This window comes from Chiloscyllium plagiosum, chromosome 9 (genome assembly GCF_004010195.1).
Source record: "Chiloscyllium plagiosum isolate BGI_BamShark_2017 chromosome 9, ASM401019v2, whole genome shotgun sequence".
NCBI classification, from domain to species: Eukaryota; Metazoa; Chordata; class Chondrichthyes; order Orectolobiformes; family Hemiscylliidae; genus Chiloscyllium; species Chiloscyllium plagiosum.
In genome coordinates this window covers 10212009-10236825 of record NC_057718.1, presented here as the reverse complement: position 1 = coordinate 10236825, position 24817 = coordinate 10212009, and the positions used below count along the sequence as shown (strand labels likewise).

Genomic DNA, 24817 nt, shown 5'->3' with positions numbered 1-24817 from the left:
TTGCCATAGAAGGCTGTGGATGCCAGGTCATTGAGTATATTTAAGACTGGGATAGATAGGTTCTTGATTGTCAGGGGGATCAAGGGTTACTGGGAGAATGTGGTTGAGAAACGTATCAGCCATGATTGAATGGCGGAGCAGACTCAATGGGCAGAATGATCTAATTTCATCTCCTATGTCTTATGGTCTTGCGGCATAGTGGTCGTGTCCCTACCTCTGAGCCAGGAGGCCTGGGTTCAAATCACACCTGTTCCAGAGTTCTGTCATAATGTCTATGAACAGATTGATGAGAAAATTGTCACATATAAATAGCATTGAAGCTCTTGTCATGCAGTGGTAGTATCCCTACCTCTAGACCAGGAGAGCCAGAGTTCAAGTTCTGTCTGTGGGCACAGGTGTGTAATAGCATCTCTGAATATGTTGTTTAGGAAAATACCCACATAAATAGTGGTAGCTGGAACACTGGGCAATTCTGTGATAGCTGTGAGACTTAGCAAGTGAATAAACTCTCTCCATAAAGATAAGCTATGTGTCTTGATTTCTGCTTGACCATTATCTTAGATTCAAATAATGCATATAGTTTACTGGTTGACAATGACATTTCCTCCATCCCAGCAGCAATTACATACCAGACGTAAAGCTGAATCTTCCCAAGGTAGAGAAAAGCACAACCTAAATGCAGATAGCCTTTTATGGAGAATACAAAAAGATTTGACATGTGCCTTTTCCCTAGGGTGGCACAGCTCAAAACTAGGGGATAAGTTTTAAATTTGGTGGAGAAGGATATAAAAAGGACATGAGGGGCAACATTTCTACAGAAAGAGTGGTTTGTGTGTGGAATGAAATTCCAGAGGTAGTGGTGGAAGCAGGTACAGTTACAACATTTAAAAGACATTTGGGTATGTTCATGAATGAGAAATGTTCAGAGGGATATGGGCCAAGCACAGGCAGGTGGGACTAGTTTAGATTGGGAACATGGTCAGCATGGACTGGTTGAACTGAAGGGTCTGTTTCCGTGCTGTATTGCTTAAGACTAATGCAGATCCCTCAGTGTCATAAACTGACGTTAAAATGGGAAACAAAGAGATGGCAGGACAATTAATTATATATTTTAGTTTTGTCTTCACAAAGGAGAACGCTAACAATATCCCAAAAAATGTTGGCAAGTGCGGGGTCCAGATGAGAGGGACGAAATGAGCGAAATGGTGTTGGGAAAACTGATTGGCTTGAAAGCCGATAATAGCCCAGAGCCCATTAATCCACATCCCAGAGGACAAAAAGGAGGGGCTCTGGAAATAGTGGATGCATTGGTGATCATCTTTCAAAATTCTGTAGACTCTGGAATAGTTCCTAGAGGCTAATTTCAGGCCTAGCAGATAAGGGGACAACTATGAGAAGGAAGGCGTCTATGCAGAACAGATGGGTTTGTACTTAAATGCAAGGTAAATGGGCTTGTAGCGCAATTTAAAATTGGCAGGCACGATATTGTGGGTGTCACAGAGACGTGGTTGCAAAGGGATCAAAGCTGGGAAATAAATATCCAAAGATACACTTCCTATTGAGAGGACAGGGATTTGGGGAGAGGAAGCGGGGTTACCTTATTAGTTAGAAACAAAATTAAATTGATAGCAAGAAGTGATGTAGAGTTGGAAGGCATAGATCTTTATGGGTAGAGTTAAGGAACAGTAAAGGAGAAAAGATCCCGATGGGAGTTATGTGTAGGCCTTCTAGTAATAGTCAGGATGTAGGGCAGCAAATAAATCTGGAGATAGAAAAGGCATGTAAGAAAGGCACTATTACAATAATCATGGGAGACTTCAGTGTACAGGTGGACTGAGAAAATCAGAGCTGAAAATGTGTTGCTAGAAAAGCGCAGCAGGTCAGGCAGCATCCAAGAAACAGGAGAATCGACGTTTCGGGCATAAGCCCTTCTTCAGAAGAAAGGCTTATGCCCGAAACGTCAATTCTCCTGTTCCTTGGATGCTGCCTGACCTGCTGCGCTTTTCCAGCAACACACTTTCAGCTCTGATCTCCAGCATCTGCAGTCCTCACTTTCTCCTCGACTGAGAAAATCAGGCTGGTAGTGGATCCCAAGAAAAGGAATTTGTGAAATGTCCATGAGATGGGTTTTTGTTTAGATCAGCTTGTGGTAGAGCCTTCTAGGGAAAAGGCAGTTTAGATTAGATTAGATTAGATTACTTACAGTGTGGAAACAGGCCCTTCGGCCCAACAAGTCCACACCGACCCGCCGAAGCGTAACCCACCCATACCCCTACATTTACCCCTTTACCTAACACTACGGGCAATTTAGCATGGCCAATTCACCTGACTTGCACATCTTTGGACTGTGGGAGGAAACCGGAGCCCCCGGAGGAAACCCACGCAGACACGGGGAGAACGTGCAAACTCCACACAGTCAGTCGCCTGAGTCGGGAATTGAACCCGGGTCTCTGGCGCTGCGAGGCAGCAGTGCTAACCACTGTGCCACCGTGCCGCCCAGTTCTGGACTTGATGTGGCAGACTTGATAAGGGAGCTAAAGGTGAAGGAATCTTGAGGGGCTGGCGATCACAATATGACAGAATCCACCGTCCACTTTGAGAGGGAGAAACTGAAATCAGATGTAACTGTATTATGGTTGAGAGCGTTAAATTCCTAGGTGTGATGACCACCACCAATCTGTTCTCATCTACCCACATTGACAATACTGTCAAGAAAGCATAACAATACCTCTACAAGTTTCTTGGATTTCCAAAAGGTAAGAGAGAGGCAAGAGTGGACATTGGACCGCTGGAAAATGAGGCTGGGGAAGTAGTAATCGAGAACTAAGAAATGGGGAGGAACTGAATAGGTACTTTACGTCACTTTTCACAGTGCAAGACATTAGCAGCAAACCAGAACTTCAAGAGTCAGGGGCAGAGTGTAGTGGCCATCATTAAGAAGAAGGTGGGTACATCACCCAGACCAGATGGACTACACCCTACTGTTCTGAAGAAAATAACTGAAGATATTGGGGAGGGTTTGGTGGAAATCTTTTAGGAATCGCTGGAGTCAGGGAGGCTCCTGAGGTCTGGAAAATGGTTAATGTAACGCCCCTGTTTAAGAAAGATGGGAGGCAGAAGGCAGGAAATTAGACATGTTAGCCTGACCTTGGTGATTGGTGAGATTTTAGAGCCCATACTTAATGATGAAATTGTAGAATACTAGGAAGTGCATGGTAAAGTAGGGCTGAGTCAGCACAGCTTCATCATGGGTAGATCATGCCTCACAAATCTGTTAGACAAAGGAAAACCAGTGGATGCCATCTATTTAGATTTCCAAAAGACCCCTGACGAGGTGCTGCACAGGAGGCTGCTAAATAAGATAAGAGCCCATGATGTTCGGGGCAAAGTACTGTGCAGCATTTTGGGAAAGCAAATCTTAGCAGGACTTATACACTTAATGGTAAGGTCCTAGGGAGTGTTGCTGAACAAAGAGACCTTGGAGTGCAGGTTCATAGCCCCTTGATAATGGAGTCGCAGGTAGATAGGAAAGTGAAGAAGGCGTTTGGTATGCTTTCCTTTATTGGTCAGAGTATTGAGTACAGGAGTTGGGAGGTCATGTTGAGGCTGTACAGGACATTGGTTAGGCCACTTTTGGAATATTGTGTGCAATTCTGGACTCCTTCCTATTGGAAAGATGTTGTGAAACTTGAAAGGGTTCAGAAAAGATTTACAAGGATGTTGCCAGGGTTGGAGGATTTGAGCTACAGGGAGTGGCTGAATAGGCTTGGGGCTGTTTTCCCTAGAGTGTCGGAGGCTGAGGGGTGACCTTTATAGAGGTTTACAAAATTATGAGGGGCATGGATAGGATAGATAGACAAAGTCTTTTTCCTCGAATGGGGGAGTCCAGAACTAGAGGGCATAGGTTTAGGGCGAGAGAGGAAGGTTATAAAAGAGAACTAAGGGGTAACTTTTTCACGCAGAGAGTGGTACGTGTATGGAATGAGCTGCCAGATGATATGGTGGAGGCTGGTACAGTTGCAACATTTTATGAGGCATTTGGATGGGTATATGAATAGGAAGGGTTTGGAGGGATATGGGCCGGGTGCTGGCAGGTGGGACAAATTGGGTTAGGATATCTGGTCGGCATGGACGAGTTGGACTGAAGGGTCTCTTTCCATGCTGTACATCTCTATGACTATATGACTCTACTGGCATGGATGGACGATTGGCTAGCTGACAGAAGGTAGGAATTAAAGGGTCTTTCTTAAGATGGCAGCCCAGGACTAACGCAGTTTTGCAGGGGTCAGTGTTGCGACCACAAATATTCACATCACACATTAACAATCTGGACGAAGGAACTGAGGGCATTGTTGCTAAGATTGCAGGTGACACGAAATAGGTGGAGGGACAGGTAGTGTTGATTATGATTAGATTAGATTACATTACATTACAGTGTGGAAACAGGCCCTTCGGCCCAACAAGTCCACACCGACCCGCCGAAGCGCAACCCACCCATACCCCTACATTTACCCCTTACCTAACACTACGGGCAATTTAGCATGGCCAATTCACCTGACCTGCACATCTTTGGACTGTGTGAGGAAACCGGAGCACCCGGAGGAAACCCACGCAGACACGGGGAGAACGTGCAGACTCCACACAGTTAGTCGCCTGAGGCGGGAATTGAACCCGGGTCTCAGGCGCTGTGAGGCAGCAGTGCTAACCACTGTGCCACCGTGCCGCCCACAAAGGAGGTGGGAGGTTGCAAAAGAACTTTCATAGGCTAGGAGAGTGGGCAAAGAAGTGGTAGATGGAAATCAGACTGGACAAGAGTGAACAGGGTACACATTGGTAGGAAGAATAGAGGCATAACTATTTCTCAATGGTGAAAGGCTTCGGAAATCTGAAGTATAAAGGAACATGGGAGTTCTAGTTCAAGGTCCTCTTAAGGTTAACATACAAGTTCAGCTGGCATTTAGGAAGGCAAATGCAATGTTAGCATTCATTGCAAGAGAATGCAAGAGCAGAGATGTGCGACTGAAGCTGTTTAAGGCTCTGGTCAGACAACATTTGGAATATTATGAGCGGTTTTGGGCTCTGTATGTAAGAAAGGATGTGCCAGCCTTAGAGGGTGTCCAGAGGAGGTTTATAAGAATGATCCTGGGGATGAAGGATTGTCAGATGAGGATTGGTTGAGTACTCTGGGTCTGTTCTCAATCGAGTTTAGAATAATAAGAGGAGGGATATTATTGAAACTTACAGAATACTGAGAGACCTGGATAGAATGGACGTGGAGAAGATGTTTCCACAAGTAGGAGAGACTAGGACCCGAGGGCACAGCCTCCAAGTGAAGAGATGGGATGGCCTTTTGAAACCGAGATGAGGAGGAATTTCTTCAGCCAGAGGGTGGTGAATCTTTGGAACCTATTTCCACAGGGGGCTGTGGAGGCCAAGTCATTGAGTGACTTTAAGCCAGAGATAGATAGGTTCTTGACTTGTAAGGGGATCGGTAGTTATGGGGAGAAGGCAGAAGAAGGAGATTAAGAAATATATCAGCCATCATTGAATGATGGAGCAGACTGAATGGGCTGAATGGCCTAATTCAGCTTCTATATCTTATGGTCTTATGAATTGGAGGATAGCTAATGTAACCCCACTATTTAAACCAGGAGGTAGAGAGAAACAGAGAATTATGGACTGGTTAGCCTGGCATTGGTCCATTGTAAAAGATTTAACGGCTGTGCACTTGGGAAACAATGACAGGATTGGACAGAGTCAGCATGGATTTGCAAAAGGGAAATCATGCTTGACAAATATCAGAATTTCTTGCGAGTGTTAATGAGCAGAGTTGATAAGGGGGAGCCAGTGGATGTAGTTTGCTTGGACTTGCAGAAAGCATTTATTAAGGTCAATAAGAGATTTGCATGTAAAATTAAAGTGCATGGAATGGGAGGTAGTGTACTGACATGGATAGAGAACTAGTTGGCTACCAGAAAGCAGACAGTTGGAATAAATGGGTTATTTTCCAAATAGCAGCCAGTGACTAGTGAGGCCGTGTAGGGATCAGTACTTGGACATCAGCTATTCATGATAGAGATTAATGATTTAGATGAGGGAACTAAATATAATATCTCCAAATTTGCAGGTGACACAAAGCTGGGTGGGAGGGTGAGCTCTGAAGAGGATGCAGAGATGCTTCACTGTGATTTGGATAAGCTGAGTGAGTGGGTAAATGCATAGCAGACACAGTATAATGTGGATAAATGAGAGGTTATCTACTTTGAGAGCAAAAACAGGAAAGCAGATTACTGTCTGAATGGTGATGGTTTTGAAAAAGGGGAGGTACAATGAGACTTGGGTGGCCTTGTGTACTTGACACTGAAAATAGCAGGCAGTGAAGGAGACAAATGGTATGTTGTACATTCTCTCCATAATGAGAGGATTCGAGTACAGGAGCAGGGATATATTGCTGCAATTGTAAAAGATCTTGGTGAGACCACACCTGGAGTATTGTGTGCAGTTTTGATCTCCTTATCTGAGCAAGTTTGTTCTGGCGATGGAAGAAGTTGAACAAAGGTTTGCCAGACTGATTTGCCAGGACTGACATATGAAGAGAGACAGAATTGGTTAGGACTATATTCACTGCAGTTTAGAAGAATGAGGGGGGAGTCTTGTAGAAATCTCTAAAATTCTAACAGGATGAGACAAGGTAAATGCAGAAAGGACATTCCCAGTGCCTGAGAGTCCAGATCTAGGGTTCACAATGTAAGGGTAGGCCACTTAGTACTGGGATGAGGAGAAAGTTCTTCACCCAAAAAGTAGTGGGTCTGTGCAATTCTCCGCCACAGAAAGCAGTTGAGGCCAAAACATTGAAAGTTTTCAAGAAACAATTAGATATTGTTCTTGGGGCTTAAGGGTCAAAGGGTATGGGGAGAAAGCAGTACTGAGTCAGATGATCAGTTAATATCCTATTGAAGGGCTGAATAGCCTACTTCTGCACTTATTTTCTGTATTTTTATGTTTATAACATGATTGTGAAAAGATTTTGACTTATTTACCTTGTTTCTTCCTAATTAGGGAGAGATGCCTTACTCCTCTGAAACTTGCTTTGGAATCGAAGAATGTCAAACTAGCCCAGCATGCACTAGCTGGAATGCAGGTTTGTAATGAGACTGCATCTTCAAAGGGAGGTCATTCATTCTGCTGAAGACGTTTTAAAACTACATTGTAAAGAACACAAAATCAAAGCCATTGGTTACTGAAAATTTGTAACGAAGAGCGGCCAGATGGCTCAGTGGTTAGCACTGCTGCCACACAGCACCTGGGACCCAGGTTCAATTCCTGCCTCGGACGACTGTCTGTGTGGAGTTTGCACATTCTCCCTGTGTCTGCATGGGTTTCCTCCAGGTGCTCTGGTTTCCTCCCACAGTCCAAAGATGTGCAGGTTAGGTGAATTGGTGTGGCTAAATTGCCCATAGTATTCAGGGATATGTAGGTTAGGGGTAAATGTAGAGTAATAAGGAATGGGTTTGGATGGGATACTCTTCAGAGGGTCGGTATGGACTTATAGGGCCGAAGGGCCTGTTCCCATGCTGTAGTGATTCAATGAAAACAGCAAATACTGGAAAAACTCAGGTGGTCAGGCAGCCTGTCTGAAGAGAGAAGCAGACTCGTTGATTCCAATCCAATGGCTGTTTGAGATAGACTTGATTCTGAGTATGTCACAAATAGTGAAAGTGCGACAAAGAACCAAAAGGGAAAGTCTGTGACTCAGGTAGAAGGTCGGAGGGATTAAGTGACAAAGATTCAATGGTGAGGAACCAAGCACAATAGTAATGAGACAAATTACAAACAAAAAACACAAAGAACTGCAGGTGCTGTAAATCAGAAACAAAAACAGAAATTGCTGGAAAAGCTCAGCAGGTCTGGCAGCATCTGCGGAGAGAAATCAAAGTTAACGTTTTGGGCCCTCAACTGAGGAAGGGTCACCAGACCAGAAACATTAACGCTGGTTTCTCTCCGCAGATGCTGCCAGACCTGCTGAGTTTTAAAAAAAAAACAAAAGATGGATTTAAAGAGGTGTAAATGGCAGCGTGATGAGGATTTATCTTCTGAAAACAAAAACAAGAGGAAAGCCAAAACCTGCAAAAAGGAAACAAAATGAGGGCACAGTCTGAAATTATTGAATACAGTGCTGAGTCCAAAACAACATCCCCCCCTGCCCCCATCAGCAGGTTTCATAACAATGTCAAGGCTGGACCCAAAAGAGCAAAGAGCAGCAAGTTCAAAGGCTATGGGTTGAGAGCAAGTGAGGGGACTGGAGGAATTAGGAATCCTAATGCCTCGCCTGTAGTTCTCATTGAAACATTCTGGACAGAAGCCAGTCACTATCTTGATTATTTTATACATTACTAAGACAGGACACCCTACCCTAGTGGTATGCAAACTGTCTGACCAGTGGTGATTCAGGGGCTACTGTTTGGAGGCAGCTCTGGGTGGACTCTCCCCAATTCAATCACTCAATGGACTGCGACTCTGCAATAGTAGGTCTGACGTTGAGCTGTTGCATTTGTTGCATGATACTTTGTGCTGTTTGCTTCCTACTGTCACTCTCAGACTAACCCACTGCTATCACTCCCTCTCAGATTAGTCAATAAATCAAAAATGATTTTATTAGATTTATGTTCTGTCCCTCCCTTCAGCCTTGTTGCTGACCCAGCTTGTTGCATTGTCAATACTGTGATTGAACATTGACCGTTCTGCAGAGGGATGGACTTGTTTCCTAGGTGAAGAATTCTGTTACCGTTTGACTGATTCTGCTGCTAGACAAAGTAATTGACCACAAAGGCAATTACATATTTTATATAATAGGTATCAAAAAACGCAATTAAACCCGCAGTATCACTTCCTAAACAAAAGTGCAAACTTAATTCTCAGTTTCTATGAGCATCATGTGTGCTGCTAATTTTTACGAGTTTCTACAGCTGTTTCCCATGGTTAGTGGTCAAGCAGGTGTTGGTGAACTTTTCACGTACCATTCATGAAAATGTGAGTGAAATGCATACATATTGACAGAATTTAGTTCACAAAAGAACAAATATCTAACTAAGAGATTAAATTTGTATCTATCGGTCAAGCACATCTCACTGGTATGAGGGCTTTTGCCCGAAATGTCGATTTCGAAGCTCCTTCGATGCTGCCTGAATTGCTGTGCTCTTCCAGCACCACTAATCCAGAATCTGGTTTCCAGCATCTGCAGTCATTGTTTTTACCTCACTGGTATAAAACTTCAGCATGCAATGCAAGCTATAGTAATGGTTAAGTAATAACATCAGAAATTAACTAACAGCAATGTATGAACCAATTAATTAAACCAATCTATTAAACCACGACAGTCCTGCAATAGAATGAAAGCCATGAGCTGTCCAAATATAAATGCATTGCTTAATATATTTGATTTGATTTATTGTGGTTTTGTGTACTAAGTACAGTGAAAAGCTTTGTTTGTGAGCAATACAGGCAGATCATAAATTCATATTGTCTTTAATTTGATAAAAACCATTTCAAATCACAAAGAAGTGAAAGCAACCTCAAGAGATCCCTCTCAGAGGCTTCCTTATGTGACTGATTCCGGTTTAGTAACCTTCCATGATTGTCCCTTCCATCAGAAAATACATTTTCCTCTGTCTCAAAATGAGACAGTTGTGTTAAGGGCTGTTACGATCAGCCCTTTCTGGTTGGGGAGAGAGAGGAGAGAATGTGAAAACAGTGCAATGCTCTACCTTGTTAACTCACTGAGTTGGATCAGTACCCGTAGTGAGACTGTGAGACAATCATCCCCACTCTGTCCAACTCTGTCAATGGTCAAGATAATCATGGGAGGGGAGGGTCACTGAATAATTTCAGGATTGGTCGGGCAGATTTCTGATTGATACGTGAGTCGGCAAAGTGGAGTTAAGGCCACCATCTAATCGGTTAGGATCTTATGGAATAGCCGAGCAGGCCTACTCCTGTTTCTTATATTCTTATGTGGAAGGACTAACATGACCTGCAAGGACATACATTATTTCTCCTGCCACTGAAAAAACAAGAAACTACATCCCCTAAACATTCAGTGGCATTGGGAGGTTATCTCTGACAAAGGAGACATTTCTGGGTACTCGCCTCCAAGACAGTGCTATGTTTTCGGTCCTGCGTCTAATCTTCCTTTCCTGGAGTACTGACTGACTGCTGTGTGATAACAATGCCAGCACTGGACCCTGTCCATTGTGAAGTGTGTCATGAATCTTACATTGTCAACTCTCAACAGTCCAATTTCTTGCACTGAGCTACTCATTGTTCTGCAGGTTGGGCACCTTCCTGAATAGCTTAAACTTATCTGCATTTCTTACTGTGCTGTTTAAAAAAAAAGCTCTGTAACTCCCGTTCGGTCAAACCCCTCATGGGTCTCAATCACTGACAGGAGAGGAGGGTATGGACCAGAATCTAGAGCTTATAAATTGACCAAAAAGCAGATTCCCAATAAGTTGGCCAGCATGGTAGCTCAGTGGTTCGCACTGCTGCTTCATGGCACCAGGGACCCGGGTTCAATTCCAGCCTCAGACGACTGACTGTGTGGAGTTTGCACATACTCCCCCTGTCTGCGTGGGTTTCCTCCGGGTGCTCCGGTTTCCTCCCACACTCCAAAGATGTGCAGGTTAGGTGAATTGGCCATGCTAAATTGCCCGTAGTGTTAGGTAAAGTGCGCTTCGGTGGGTCGGTGTGGACTTGTTGGGCCGAAGGGCCTGTTTCCACACTGTAAATAATCTAATCTGTCTGTGTGGAGGTTACACATTCTCCCCGTGTCTGCGTGGGTCCCCTCTGGATACTCCAATTTCCTCTCACCATCCAAAGATGTGCAGATTAGGTGAATTGGTCATGCTACATTGCCCATAGTGTTCAGGGATGTGAAGGTTAGATGCATTAGTCAGGGATACATGTAGAATAATAGGGGCAGGGGAATAGGTTACTCTTCAGAGGGTTGGTATGTACTTGTTGAGTCGTATGACCTGTTTCCACACTGTAGGGATTCTATGAAGTTAGCTTTCCCCACTTCCCATTATGAGAGGGCTGTCTGTGATAGTGTTTAGGTTCTCCCAGTTTAATGGGTCACTCACACAATTGTAACCTTGTTGGCCTCCAATCACAGCAGAGCCAGTTCAAGACAGCATCTCCATGGTTCACGGGGCAGAAGGCTATGCGAGGTTGGGTGAATGCATTGCGTGTATTTACCCATCATTAAGATGGATGAAACTAAGATGAGGCCATTCGTAGAATACATGTAGGTCTTCTTCCAGAACTGGCTGTGAGGTAAAACTTGGAGATTCTGTGGAACCAATGCAAGGACACGCAGATGACGGTAAGCAAAAGTGGACATTGACAAATAATCGGTACGAGGAATTCAAGGAGGGAGACCTTCTGGCGTGTTGATACCCTTGTTAATACCAGCAAACCTAAAACAGGAGGCTGGGTCATTAAGCCATCCTTCATGATTAGTTTAAACTTTGGAAAAGTCAGCCAGCCAAGGTTTGACAATCTAACACCAAGAGTGACAGTCGGAAATATCCCAGCGAGAAGCAAGCAGACTGTTCAGTTGACATATAGAAGTGAGTCCTCTCGAAAAGGAAGTGAAACTTGCAATGCTGAAAGACATTTTGTTACATGACAAAGAGATACCTTCTAATATGACCTCTTCTGTATGACTCTGATATAGATGGGAGTGCAATCTTTGACAATTTACCTGAATAAGAAATGGGATTTTTTTAAGGTTTTGGAATTACGAGCAGATAGATTCTCTTAATATTGGATCGCCCTTGGAGGTGTTGGGAAACCAGAATTGTTGTGTTTTTACAGTACAGAAAGAGGCCCTTCAGCCCATTGTGTCTGTGTTGGTCACCAAACATCCATCTATTCTAAACCCATCTTCCAGCACTTGGTCCATAGCTTTACTTGTTACGCCATTTCGGGTGTTCATCTAAAATGTCTTGAGAATTCCCACTTCTACCAACTGGATGTAAAAATGTTTCCTTAAATCTCCCCAAAACCTCTTACTTCTTATCCTCAAACTGTGGACTTTGGTTACTGACCCCTCTATTAAGGGAAGAAGTTTTTTCCTTTCACCGCCACAGTGGTTAACACTGCTGTCTCACAGCGCCAAGGACCCGAGTTCAACTTCAACTTCTGGTGACTATTGGTGTGGGGTTCTGTGTTCTCCTGTGACTGAGGGGGTATCCTCTGGGTGCTGCAGTTACCTCCCACAGTCTAGAGATGTCAGGTTAGGGTGGATTGGCCATGCTGAATTGCTCATGGTATCCAGGGATGAGCTGGCCAGGAGGATTGCAGGGATAGGGTAGGGGTCTGGGTGGGATGCATTTTGGAGGGTCGGTACACTCTGAGTCAGAGCTGTACAGCATGGAAACAGACCCTTCCGTCCAACTTGTAGATGCAGACCATATATCACAATGTAGTCTCATTTGTTAGCATTTGGCTCATATCCTTGTTAACCCCTCCTATTCATATACCCATCCAGATGACGTTTAAATGTTGCAATTGTACCAGCCCCCACCACCACCTCTGGCAGCTCTTTCCATCCATGCACCACCCTCTGCATGAAAAGGTTGCCCCTTGGGTCTCTTTTAAATATTTCCCCTCTCACCTTAAGCCTATGCCGTCTGGTTTTGGGATCCCCTACCCCAGGGAAACAATCTTTTCAATTTACCCTATCCATGCCCCTCATGATTTTATAAACCTCTGTAAGATCACCCCTCAGCCTCCTACACGTGACCTCTTTCTGTACTACAGACATTCTCTGATCATGATTCCATGCCTTTCATGTATACCTCAGTCAGATCCCCTCTCAGCTGTCTCTGCTGTAAATAAAGCAACCCCAGTCTATCTAGTCTGTCAAACAGTACAATTTTGGATTGTGGATTAGTGGAGAATGGGGGCCCCAAGTGAGCAAGCGAAAAGATCCCTTAATTGGAGAGAACTCCGCTGAGGGATTAAGCAATTTGGGAGCAGTATTCACTTAGGATTCTGAAATGGTTCATAATCTTCAGAATGGACATCTTGCCTGGGGTTTAGTTACAGTGTGACTGAACAATAATGTGGAAGAATTTTAGCATGAAATGTCAGGAGGGAGATAAAACTGTCGACAAATGAATAACAGGAAAAACGTTCAGTATGTTGGAAAGGACTGGCAGGAAATTGATATGATTTAAAGGTCCCATTTCAGAAATGACTAAAAGCCAAAGGCCAGGTACAACAGAGAATTGAAAATCTCCTGTGTGCCTAGACTGAGCAGATTTTACACTTGGGGGAAGATTCGAGAACCAGGGCTGATGGATTTAAGATGATTGACAAAGGAATGAAAGGTGACGGTGAGGAGAAATGTTTTACATGGTGAGTGGTTAGGATCTGGAATATATATGGCCTGACAGTATATAGATTTATAGATGTTTACAACACTGAACGAGGCCATTCAGCCCATTATGCCTATACTGGTCAACAAAGATCTCACTGCTCTGATCCCATTTTCCAGCTCACTGCACCCTTTCAGGCAATGACTTCCAGACTCCTCCCACAGTCTGAGTGAAAAATATTCTCCTTTATTCTCCTGTGCCCTGCACATTTGTCGACTTTGAAGGCTGCTTAACCTGCAAGTACCTTCTTGCTCTCTCCATGTTCATTTCTTCTAATGTTTCACAGGCCCCTATGCCAATGTCTATGCCTGCATCGTCATTTTCTATTGTGAAAACCAGTGCAAAGTTTTAATTGAGGATCATGATACATCTTCCAGGTCCACACACACACACTTTGGTCCCTCATGGATCCTACACTTTCCCTAGGTAGTCTGTTACTCTTTATATGTTTCTAAAAAAAATTCATACAAGCTTTTCTTTACTCTTCCTGGCAATGTTTCTCATGCACTTTTTTTTTGCTTTCCTATCTTCCTTTTAAAGGTCTCCCTTTCCTTTTTATATTTCTCTGGACATGTTACTTCATTGTGCCTTCAATATCTGCATAATCTTCTATTTTTTTTCTTCTTAATCCTACTCTTTACGTCCCAGGAAATCCAGGGTTCTGTGGTTTTGGTCCCACACTTTGCCTTTCTGGGAACATGTTTTCCTTGAACTTTCCCTATCTCTTCCTTGACTGACTCCAAGTGCTCTGACATTTTATCTGCAAATAGCTGCCCCTAGTCCACCCAGGTAGCATTGCATCTTGTCCTGGTAAAATTAGCCTTTTTTCCCCCCTTTCAAGCTTTTATTTCTGACCCATCCTTGACGTTTTCCATAACTGTCCTAAATCTAAATTATGGTCACTATCTCCAAGATGCTCCCTTACTGATACACCTATTAATTGCCAGGGCTCATTTCTGAATATTGGGTACAGGTCTGCTCCCTCCATTATTAGGTTTTCTATACCATGGCTGAAAAATTTATCCTCTGTGCAATTTTAAGAATTTCACTCCTTTCATACATTGTGCATTAAAAATATTCCAGTTATTATCTTAGTAGTTCAAATCTCCCATGATTATTGCCTTATTTTTCCTACACTGCTCTGAAACATATTACCTGTTTGATCCACTTAGAATCCCTACAGTGTGGAAGCCGGCCATTTGGCCCATCAAATAAACACCAATCCTCTGAAGAGCATCACATTCCCCTACCCTATAACCCAGCATTTCCCATGGCTAACCCACATCTCCCCAGACACTATGGGCAATTTAGCATGACCAATCCTGCTAACCTGCACATCTTTGGACTATGGGAGGAAACTCGCACAAACACAGAGCATGTGCAAACTCTGTACAAGCAGTCATCCAAGGGTGGAATCAAATCCGGATCCCTGTCACCATGAGGTAGCGGTGCTAACTACTGAGCCACTGTGTTACCTCTATCTCCCCCTCATTGTTGGGGGTCTATTGTACACATTTAACAACGTGTTTGTCCCTTTTGTGTTTATTACTTCGACCCATCTGACCTAATTTGATGATCTTTGCAAGATATCATCCTTCCTTGCTGATTGCTTGCTTGATATTGCAACCCCCATCTTCTTCTGTCCCTTTCTTTATCTCATCTTAAAATCTTGTGACTGGGAATGTTGAGCTGCCAATCCTGACCAGGTCTAGCCAGGTTCCAATCATAGCTGTTATATCATAATCCAACATGCCCTTTCTCTGCCCTCAACCTTGCCAAACACAGTTCTTTATTATCTCATCTGTGTTCCCTCTGCTTTCCAGGTACACTTAATTGCAATTTTAATTTCTAATTCCATCCGAACGTCAACCTCCTTTTGTACTCCCTGCCTCACCTTGCCTGCTTCTCTCGGTGATGCAAGGCCTGTTACCTCACCCAGTCCTCTTTGTGTTGGAGGTCAATTCAATCATGGCTTTCAAAAAGGAATTTACTCATTACCCGCAGGCAAAATATTTTCATGGCTATGGGGAAAGGGTGTGAGTGTGAAACTGGGTGAGTTGCTGTTTCCGAGAGCTTGCAAAGACATCATAGGCCAAATGGACCTCTGCAGTTCTATAACAGAGTGATAAACTTTATCTCAAGGAGCCTACAGTGTAATGGAGTGGAAGTCATGTTGTGGTTACATAGAGATGTGCCCAGAGCCAAATTTTTTATTCTGGGCACCAAGTCTCAGGAAAGAAATACTAATCTTGGAGGCAGCACGGAATAGGTTTAATAGAGGCAGAAAGATTTATATGATGCGGAAAAATGACATGAGGTAGACTTACATTTGTAGGAGAAGATGAGGAAATGGTGTAGTTATGCTGTTTGAGATGATTAAAGCATCTGCTAAGGTAAAAGTTGACATAGTTCCAGTAGACCATAGGGGTATCTCTCATTAGAGAGAGATGATGGGTGATGGTTTAACCAGAGGGTTACCAATCCTCAGATAAGGGAAGAGATTGTGAAGGAGACTCCTTCATGGTAACCAGAGCATGGAATTGAGCCCACACTACTGACATCATTCTGCATTGCAAACCATGATCTGCTAGAATGGGTAGATATTGATAAATTACTTGCTCTGGTGTTGGGTGGGGGTCTCTAGAACTTGGAGAACACCTTAAAATTTAAGCCAGGCTGTTGACAGGTGATGTCAGGAAACACAGCACCCCACAGTGGCGAGCAAAAATCTGGAACTCCCTCCAACAAAAAACTGTTGAGGCTGAGGTTCAGTTGCAAATTTGAAAACCGCGATTGCTAGCTTTTTGATTGGTAGGAGTATTCTGGGGGATGGAACCAAGTGAGTAAGTAGAGTTAACGTTCAGAATGCATGAATGCATTGACTCACATAGCAGGCTTGAGGGGCTGAATGGCCTGCTCTTACTCTGTGTCCTATGAATGACAGACTGTGACACATTATGAAATTGTAAGAATAGTGACAGTTCACATTCTGAGTTATGTGTTTAACAATGTGACACTAATGATATTATCTTTATTCAGTATAACTGTTCATGAGACTAACAGACTAAAATATTGTTGTGGTCTCAGCTAATGTTATTAGCGGATAGATCAGGCCTAGGCTAAAATCTGGCTTGATTGATCATTCTTTTTATCTAGACAAACACACAATGCTATAGATGTAGTTTTAACAATAAGGCAGAACTTTATTATGCAAAAGAAATGAAAATAGAATAAACCAACCTATTGACATATAACAGAAGTTTATTGTTTCAAAACACGCAGTAGAATACAATCTTATTAATCCCCAGCACCCCTTTACAGTACTCATACAGAAAGGAATTATTCCCTGGTATCACTTCTATAGGATTTGTCTTAACTGGTCTTCAGAATCTGCTAGCCTCTTCAATGATTATTCATACGATTGTAGATTTTCTCTACTCCAATATTCCTTTCAGGGTTCTAACCAAAGACTTCTGGTCTGGAACATTCAAACAGAACTCTTTACACTGAAGGAACCTATTTTTAACAATTCCAACCTTACTTCTTTCTTCAAGAGCAACTGATTAAAATACCCAGCTTTAGCCAGGACTCCTGCACACTGAAAACAAAAAGCTTTCCAAACTGAGTGTGTTCCTAAACCAAAAATAAAATCCAGACTGGAGAGTTGGGCAAAAAAGTGGCAGATGGTTTTCAATCCAGACAAATGTGAGGTGATGCATTTAGGCAAGACTAATTCTAGACCGAATTATACAATGAACGGAAGAGCCTTGGGAAACATTGATGGCAGAAAGATCTGGGAGTGCAGGTCCATTATACCCTGAAGGTTGCTGCACAAGTGGATAGAATGGTCAAGAAGGTGTATAGTAAGCTTGCCTTCGTTGGACGGGGTATTGAGTATAAGAGCTGGCAAGTCATGTTAACGTTGTACAGGATGTTGGTTCTGCCACATTTAGAATACTGTGTACATTTCTGGTTGCCACACTACCAAAAAGATATGCATGCTTTGGAGAGGGCGCAGAGAAGGTTTACGAGAGTGTTGCCTGGTATGGAAGGTGCTAGCTATGAAGAGAGGTTGAGTCGGTTAGGTTTATTTCCTTTAGAAAAAAGGAGATGGGGGGGACCTGATTTGAGGTTTACGGAATCATGAAGGGTATAGACAGGGTGGTTAGAGATAAGCTTTTTCCTAGGGCGAAGGCTTCCATAACGAAAGGTCATGTTTTCAAGGTGAGAGGTGGAAAGTTTAAGGGGGATACACTCGGCAAGTACTTCACACAGAGGGTGGTGGGCGTCTGGAACGCGTTGCCAGCAGAGGTGGTAGAGGCAGGCACGGTAGATTCATTTAAGATGCGTCTGGACAGATGCATGAGTAGTTGGGGAGCAGAGGGATACAGATGCTTAGGAATTGACCGATAGGTTTAGATAGTACATTTGGATCGGCACAGGCTTGGTGGGCCGAAGGGCTTGTTCCTGGGCTGTAAATTTTCTTTGTTCTAATTCCAAATCCTCTTCTAACCAAAGTCAACTGTTCATTTTGTTCACTGATAACACTCACTGAATGAAAACAAAACCCTATGCTGCAGGCAGTCCCTACCTCATAACTGTCTTTTAAAATAAAATAAATCACCGTGGCTATAGAAATGTGTACTAGTTAATTATTAACCTCCTTCATAAACACAATCCAAATCCCACATGCCACTTGTTCAAAAATCCAAACAGTGAAATAGAATGTTAAAAATTGCACACCTTAGATCGCAGTTTCATGGCTGTGAGAATTTGCAGCAAATTTGCAAACCTCAGCCACTAGATTCGCTGAAGCCCAATCGCTGAAAGGAGACAGCATGTTATTGCAAAGACTGACAACCGTTTCCTAACTGAGTCCCCTCTGGTTAGACATTACTGCTTCAATCAGGAGGGTCACATCTTTGAAGGTCTCCACCTCATCATCTGCACTTGTACCTCTGCAACTCTCAAATATCGTGCCCACTCCCAGCTCCTTCTGCAGCTCCCTCACTGTCAGTCTGACTGCTGGCTGTTCTGGCAACATCCTTTTCTTGAAAGCAGCAGAGAAGTCTTTATCGTACCTCGGTACATCCTGTCCCTCTGACCACACGTGGTTGTTTAGACAGGGATCAGTATTTGGGCTTGGTGAGGAAGTGCAGCAAAGGGCAGTCCAGGCTACCCCAGGCACCATCACCTTGTTCTTCATTTTGATGGTGGTGGAATTGGCTGAGCCCGTCACCAAGTAGGCCGAGCGGCCGGATTTGTGGCAAATCTTTGCCAACGTCAGGACGAAATATTCTGCCTCCTTTGCCCAGTTCACGTTGGCTTTGTGCTTCTGTGGGACGGCATTGGTGAGGGTGCAGGTGGCTGTAGCACTGTCATTCCTATTAAAGGAATAGGGATATAGATGACCTCGATCATACCCTGAGCCACTGTAATCTGCATCCACTGCCTGAGAGTCACTGGAGGTATTGTTGCTGCTGGTCATTTCAGGTGAGGCATGTGGATCATCGATCTAAAATCCGCAACAAATAACACATGAGGACATTGTCTGAATTTAACCATAAAACCATAAGAAATAGGAGCAGAATTAGGCCATTCAACTCATTTAAGCCTTTCCTCCCATTTATTTTGGCTGATATGTTTCTCAACCCTATTATCCTGCTTTCTCTCCATAACCTGTGGTCTCCTTACTAATCAAGAACCTAACTATCTCTTCACTTAAAGACACTCAGTGACTTGGCCTCCACCGCCCTCTGCAGCAATGAGTTCCACAGATTCACCACCTTCTGACTAAAGAAATTCCTCCTCATCTCAGTTCTAAAAGGTTATCCCTTCACTCTGAGGTTGTGTCTCTCCTACTAGTGGAAACATCTTCTCCATGCCCACTCTATCTAGGCCTCTCAGTATTGCATAAGTTTCAATTAGATCCCCCCATATCCTTCTAAATTCCATCAAGTTCATACCCAGGGTCCTCAACCGCTCCTCATATGACAAACCTTCCATCCCTGGGATCATTCTTGTAAACCTCCTTTGGACTGTCTCCAATGCCAATACATCCTTCCTTGGATATGGGGCTCAAACCTGATCACAAAATTCCAACTGGGGTCTGTATAAGCCTTATATAGTCTTAGCAGTACATCCCTGCTCTTGTATTCTAGCCCTCTTGAAATGAATGTGAACGTTGCATTTTCCTTCCTAATTGCCAACTGAACCTGCATGTTAACCTTAAGAGAATGTTGAACTAGACTTCCCAAGTCACTTTGTGCTTCATGTTTCCAAAGCCTTTCCCCATTGAGAAAATAGTCTGCGCCTCTATTCTTCCTACCAAAGTGCATAACCTCACACATTCCCACACTGTATTCCATCTGTCACTCTCCTAGCCTGTCCAAGTCCTTCCGGAACCACCCTGCTTGCTCAATACGAACTGTCCCTCCAGCTGTCATTGTGTCATCCGTAAACTTATCAACAATTCCCTGTGTTCCTTCATCTAGATTGCTAAAAAAAATCTCCTTCACACCAACAAACATAGCCCTCCTTTACAGATCACACTGCGAGAATGAAATTACTCATCACCACAAAATAAATTGTAGATAGAATGGGAGTGCATTTTAATTTTGAATTTTTCTTTTACACTTGCGAATGAGATATCTTTTAATGAGTTTAACTGAGTAAACAATTCAAGCATGTCTGCAATAATAGCTGGCAATATGCAGCAGGACATTAATTACAGACAGGAGAAAGTGAGGACTGCAGATGCTGGAGATCAGAGCTGAAAATGTGTTGTTGGAAAAGCACAGCAGGTCAGGCAGCATCCAAGGAGCAGGAGAATCGACTTTTCGGGCATGAGCCCTTCTTCAGGAATTAATTACAGACAGACCAGATAACAAGTTGCATTGATCTAGTGCCTTGAATGTGGCTCTAGGGTAGGAGGACAATCAGAACATTTGACATCAAACAGCGTAAGAGATACTAAAATAGAAACACACCATCACCTTTAAATTCCTCTCAAAACCACACACCATCCTTCCTTGGAAATAAATCGCCATTCCTTCAGTGTCACTGGGTCACAATCCTGGATCGCTTTCCCAAATAGCACCGTGGGTGTTTGTCCACCACCTGAACTATGGGGCTTCAAGACGGCAGCTCACCACCACCTTCTCAAGGGCAATTAAGGGTGGGTAATAAATTCTGGGCCAGCCTGTGACACTCCAGCAGATTGAGTGTATTGTGCTCATTTTCCATCAGTCAGATTCCATTTGGATCTGATTTTCATTTTTCAGATAGATCAGCAAAGCTTGGGCTGTTCTCAAAAAAAAAATGCAGTCGACTTGGCCGCTCAGTGTCTGCAAAATCAAGCCTGGATTTGTGAATTCCCAATTCCAATTTATCCTCCCAACATCGAGAAATCTTGGAGAGCCCTGTGATTAGACCCATAAGACATCGAAACAGAGGCTTTGGTCCAGCCAATCCATGCCGAACATAATCCCAAACTAAACTAGTCCCATCTCCCTGCTCCTGACCCATATCCCTCCAAACATTTCCTATTCGTGTACTTATCCAAATGTCTTTTAAACATTGTAATTGTACACATATCCACCAATTCCTCAGGAACTGCATTCCACACACGAACCACCCTCTGTGTAAAAGGTTTGTCCCTCATGTGCCCCCTAGTTTTGAAATCCCCTGTCCTAGGGAAAAGCCAAGTACTATTAACATTATTTATTTATACCCCTTATTATTTTATAAACTTCTGTAAGGTTGCCTCTGAACCTCCTACGCTCCAGTGAAAAATGAGCCGGCCTATCCAGCCTTTGTTTATAGCTAAAACCTTCAATAGCCGGCAACATCCTGGTAAATCTCTTCTGAACCCTCTCCAGCTTAATAGTATTGTTCCTGTAACTGGGTGACCAGAACTGGACACAGTGTTCCAGTAGAGGCCTCACCAATGTCCTCAACATGATTTCTGAACTTCTATACTCAAAGGACTAAGCAATGAAGGCCAGCATGCTGAATGCCTTTTTAATCACCCTGTCTATATGTGACGCAAACTTCAAAGAATTAGCCACCTTAGGTCCCTCTGTACAACACTCCCCAGGAAACTTACCATTAATTGTATTAGTCCTGTCCTTGTTTGTTGTACCAACATGCAATACCTCACATTTATCCAAATTAAACTCCATCTGTTATTTTTCAGCCCATTTAATCAATTTATCGAGATCCCATTTTAATCTTAGAAAACCTTCTTCATTGTCTATTATGCCACCGATTTGGATGCTTATCAGGCTTAGGGCTTTTTGTATCCAAGCGATGTTCTGTCTGTGGTACACAGTGAACAGTCTAGTTACTAACACTTACCTGTGGCTCATAAAACCATGGCCTGGGTCTCTGTTTTGCCTGAATGCCCATGGTGCAGGGATACCTGTATGCCGAGTAGACGGGGTTTCTCAGCTCGGTGCGGTACAAGGTTACAAAGTGGTAATGGTTCTTGTACCTCTGGCAGATTTTGACGCGGTTCTGAGTGTCGAAACCCTGTGGTGGCACCTTTCCCTGAAAGAACCAGGCGCATTGGCTGAAATCCTGGATTACCTCCCCTTGCACTGCCCCAGGAACCAGCAGTGGTAACAGCAGGAAGAACGGCAGCCTCCCTGTCCCCATGTCCAGCCTCTGCAGATTGCTATTCCTCTCCTGGTTCAATAGCCTGCAATCAGCTGATTGAATCCTCTTTCTCCTGTTCTAGTTTTGCTGATTTTTACAATCAGACTCTCAGTCTGAAAATCTCAATTTTGAAGGTGTCTTCAGAGCAATGTCCAATGGAATTTAGATTTTGTGTTCCTCAGACTGTGCTCCTCTCTCCCCTTTTAACTGGAGAGATGTTGGTTTCTGTTTCTACTTTTGTAATTTCCCCTTATATTTCCTTGTGATAATCTGCAGACTCTGATGAAAACTGTTAACCCTGCGATGGAGTTTCTCTTCCCCTTTCGCTGTGAATCATATACACCCAGGGTTACTGTACTCTTGAGTATCAGTGCAGAGGTGATATATAGTTAGTTACAGCTTCTCCAAGGCTACATTAAAGACCATTAAGCAATAGATCAATATATTTAAAGAATTATTGCTGGTTCGGTGGGTAACATCCTCATCACCAAGTCACCAGGTCATGGGTTCAAGTCCCACTCCAGAGGCTTGGGATTCTGAAACAAAGTGACACTAAGAGAGTGCTGCACTGTCCAGGGTGCTGTCTTTCAGATCAGATGCTAAACTGAGGCCATTGTGCCTCTCCTAGATGTGTGTAATAGATCCTGTGGTACTCTTCAAAGACCCGAGGAAATGTTCTGTCTGGTGTCGTGGCTAATATTTATTCCTCAATCAGTATTGAAGTACAAATTAACTGTGAATCTATCTCATTATTGGTAGCAGACATCACACCATGATTCATTCTGAAAAGATTTGAGACATTCTGATAGGTGCTATATAAATGCAAGTTCTTTATATTTACCTCTCCTCATGCCAATTATTTCAGCTAGAGTTTTACTCAGTTAAACAGGATTAAGGCAGCTTCGGGCCAGTTTTACAGAGCACAGAAGCTGTAGTGAGTTAAATCCAACTCTGCATAACTGGCCACTGGATGTACAGAGCAAGTTCATAGCAAGTAATGTCTGCTCTGTGCTGCCCCCATCACTTCACTCACACACATATCACAAGACACTTTCATTTTGATCTCTGCTGGCCCTAAGTTGGGCCTCATTGCATTGTCTTCTGATCAAGGTTTCCTCTTGAAAACAGCACCTCAGATACTGGACCAGTCATTGTTTCTCTTGCTGAATATTATCCACTGATGGCTAATCATTAAGGTCTCCCTTACTGACGGTTGGAGGTGCATGTGACTGCCTCAGTCTCTTTGGTCTTGTAATTCCTCTCATGTATGAGGTCAGTCGAGCTCTTGAGAAACTGTCTTTGTTAAGACATTGGATAAACACAGAGATTTAGTTGGTTTTGGGAAATTGACAAATTGACATGCTGTGGTTACAGTTACTGGAGGATGTTTGTGGGGCTCGTTCAGTTTGTTATTGGGGTTGGATATTTTCACTTGTAACCAAAAGGGGAAGAGAAATTGGAAATACAGACTGCCTGAATGATCAAAGCAATTTGTGGTTAGGTCGAATCACTATCATGCCTTGTACCTCAAAAGAAACAATACACCAGTGTTTTTCTAGGACTTGCAATCCAGAAATTATTAAAATGTGTGATGGATGGAAAGCTGTCTGAGGAAGTGGATTTGTGATTGACAAAGATGGAACAAATTTCAAAATGTTTGAAACAGAAAACCGATTTACCAATCAGTATAAGAATTCTCAGGCTACTGGTCTAAGCAGTGGAGTCTTCTTTTGTATTAGAAATTTCTCACTGACTCCCACTGCTTTTTAGCTTACTGTTCCTCACACCCTGTGTCCTGTACTGATTCCACTCCATTATATCTTTCCATATACTAGTATATCTTTCCTTAGATAAGGGGCCCAAAAACATTCACAATGTGATCTTAACCCTTATTTTTGTGTGATCCGCAAACCTGGTTGTAGTATATTGGCTTTCCTTATCCAACACCTTAATACAAATTGTAAATACCTGCAGTTAAGAGTCAACCACCATTGCTGTAGATTTGAAGTCACACATAGGCCAGACAGGGTAAGGAGGGCAGATTACCTTCCCTAAAGGGCCTCAGTGAACCAGATGGGTTTTTACAACAGTCAATGATAGTTTCATAGACTATCTTTGTGTTCCTGATTTATTAATTAAATTCAAAATCTGCCAACTGCTACAATGGGTTCTGAGCTTAGTTCCATGGATTAGATTAGGTCAGATTACTTAGTATGGAAACAGGCACTTCGGCCCAACAAGTCCACACCGCCCCGCCGAAGTGCAATCCATACCCCTACATTTACCCCTTCACCTAACACTACGGGCAATTTAGCATGGCCAGTTCACCTAATCTGCACATCTTTGGACTGTGGGAGGAAACCGGAGCACCCGGAGGAAACCCACGTAGACACGGGGAGAATGTGCAAACTCCACACAGTCAGGGGGTGTAGGTTTGCTTGCTGAGCTGTAGGTTTGATATCCAGACGTTTCATTATCTGGCTCGGTAACATCATCAGTGGCGACCTCCAAGTGAAGCGAAGCTGTTGTCTCCTGCTTTCTACTCATATGTTTGAGGAGAAAGTGAGGTCTGCAGATGCTGGAGATCAGAGATGGAAATGTGTTGCTGGAAAAGCGCAGCAGGTCAGGCAGCATCTAGGGAACAGGAGAATCGACGTTTCGGGCATTAGCCCTTCTTCAGGAATGAGGAAAGTTGGTCCAGCAAGCTAAGATAAAAG

At 43.4% G+C, this 24817-nt stretch overlaps 2 protein-coding genes across 3 annotated transcripts in view; one reads left to right on the top strand and one right to left on the bottom strand.

Annotated features, from left to right (window-relative positions):
• arfgef3 (ARFGEF family member 3) overlaps positions 1-24817 on the top strand; it is a 152313-nt gene that overhangs the window by 23001 nt on the left and 104495 nt on the right. For both annotated transcript variants that reach the window (XM_043695352.1, XM_043695353.1), the window contains exon 3: positions 7060-7141. In XM_043695352.1, the coding sequence (XP_043551287.1) occupies positions 7060-7141 (82 nt within the window). The remainder of the gene's footprint in view (positions 1-7059; positions 7142-24817) is intronic.
• Positions 17862-22366, bottom strand: LOC122552604 (endonuclease domain-containing 1 protein-like). Its single transcript, XM_043695354.1, has 2 exons — positions 21801-22366; positions 17862-18957 (listed from the first exon to the last, which is right to left on the bottom strand). Exons 1-2 carry the CDS (start codon positions 22098-22100, stop codon positions 18310-18312), a joined length of 948 nt encoding a protein of 315 aa, XP_043551289.1. The 5' UTR covers positions 22101-22366; the 3' UTR covers positions 17862-18309.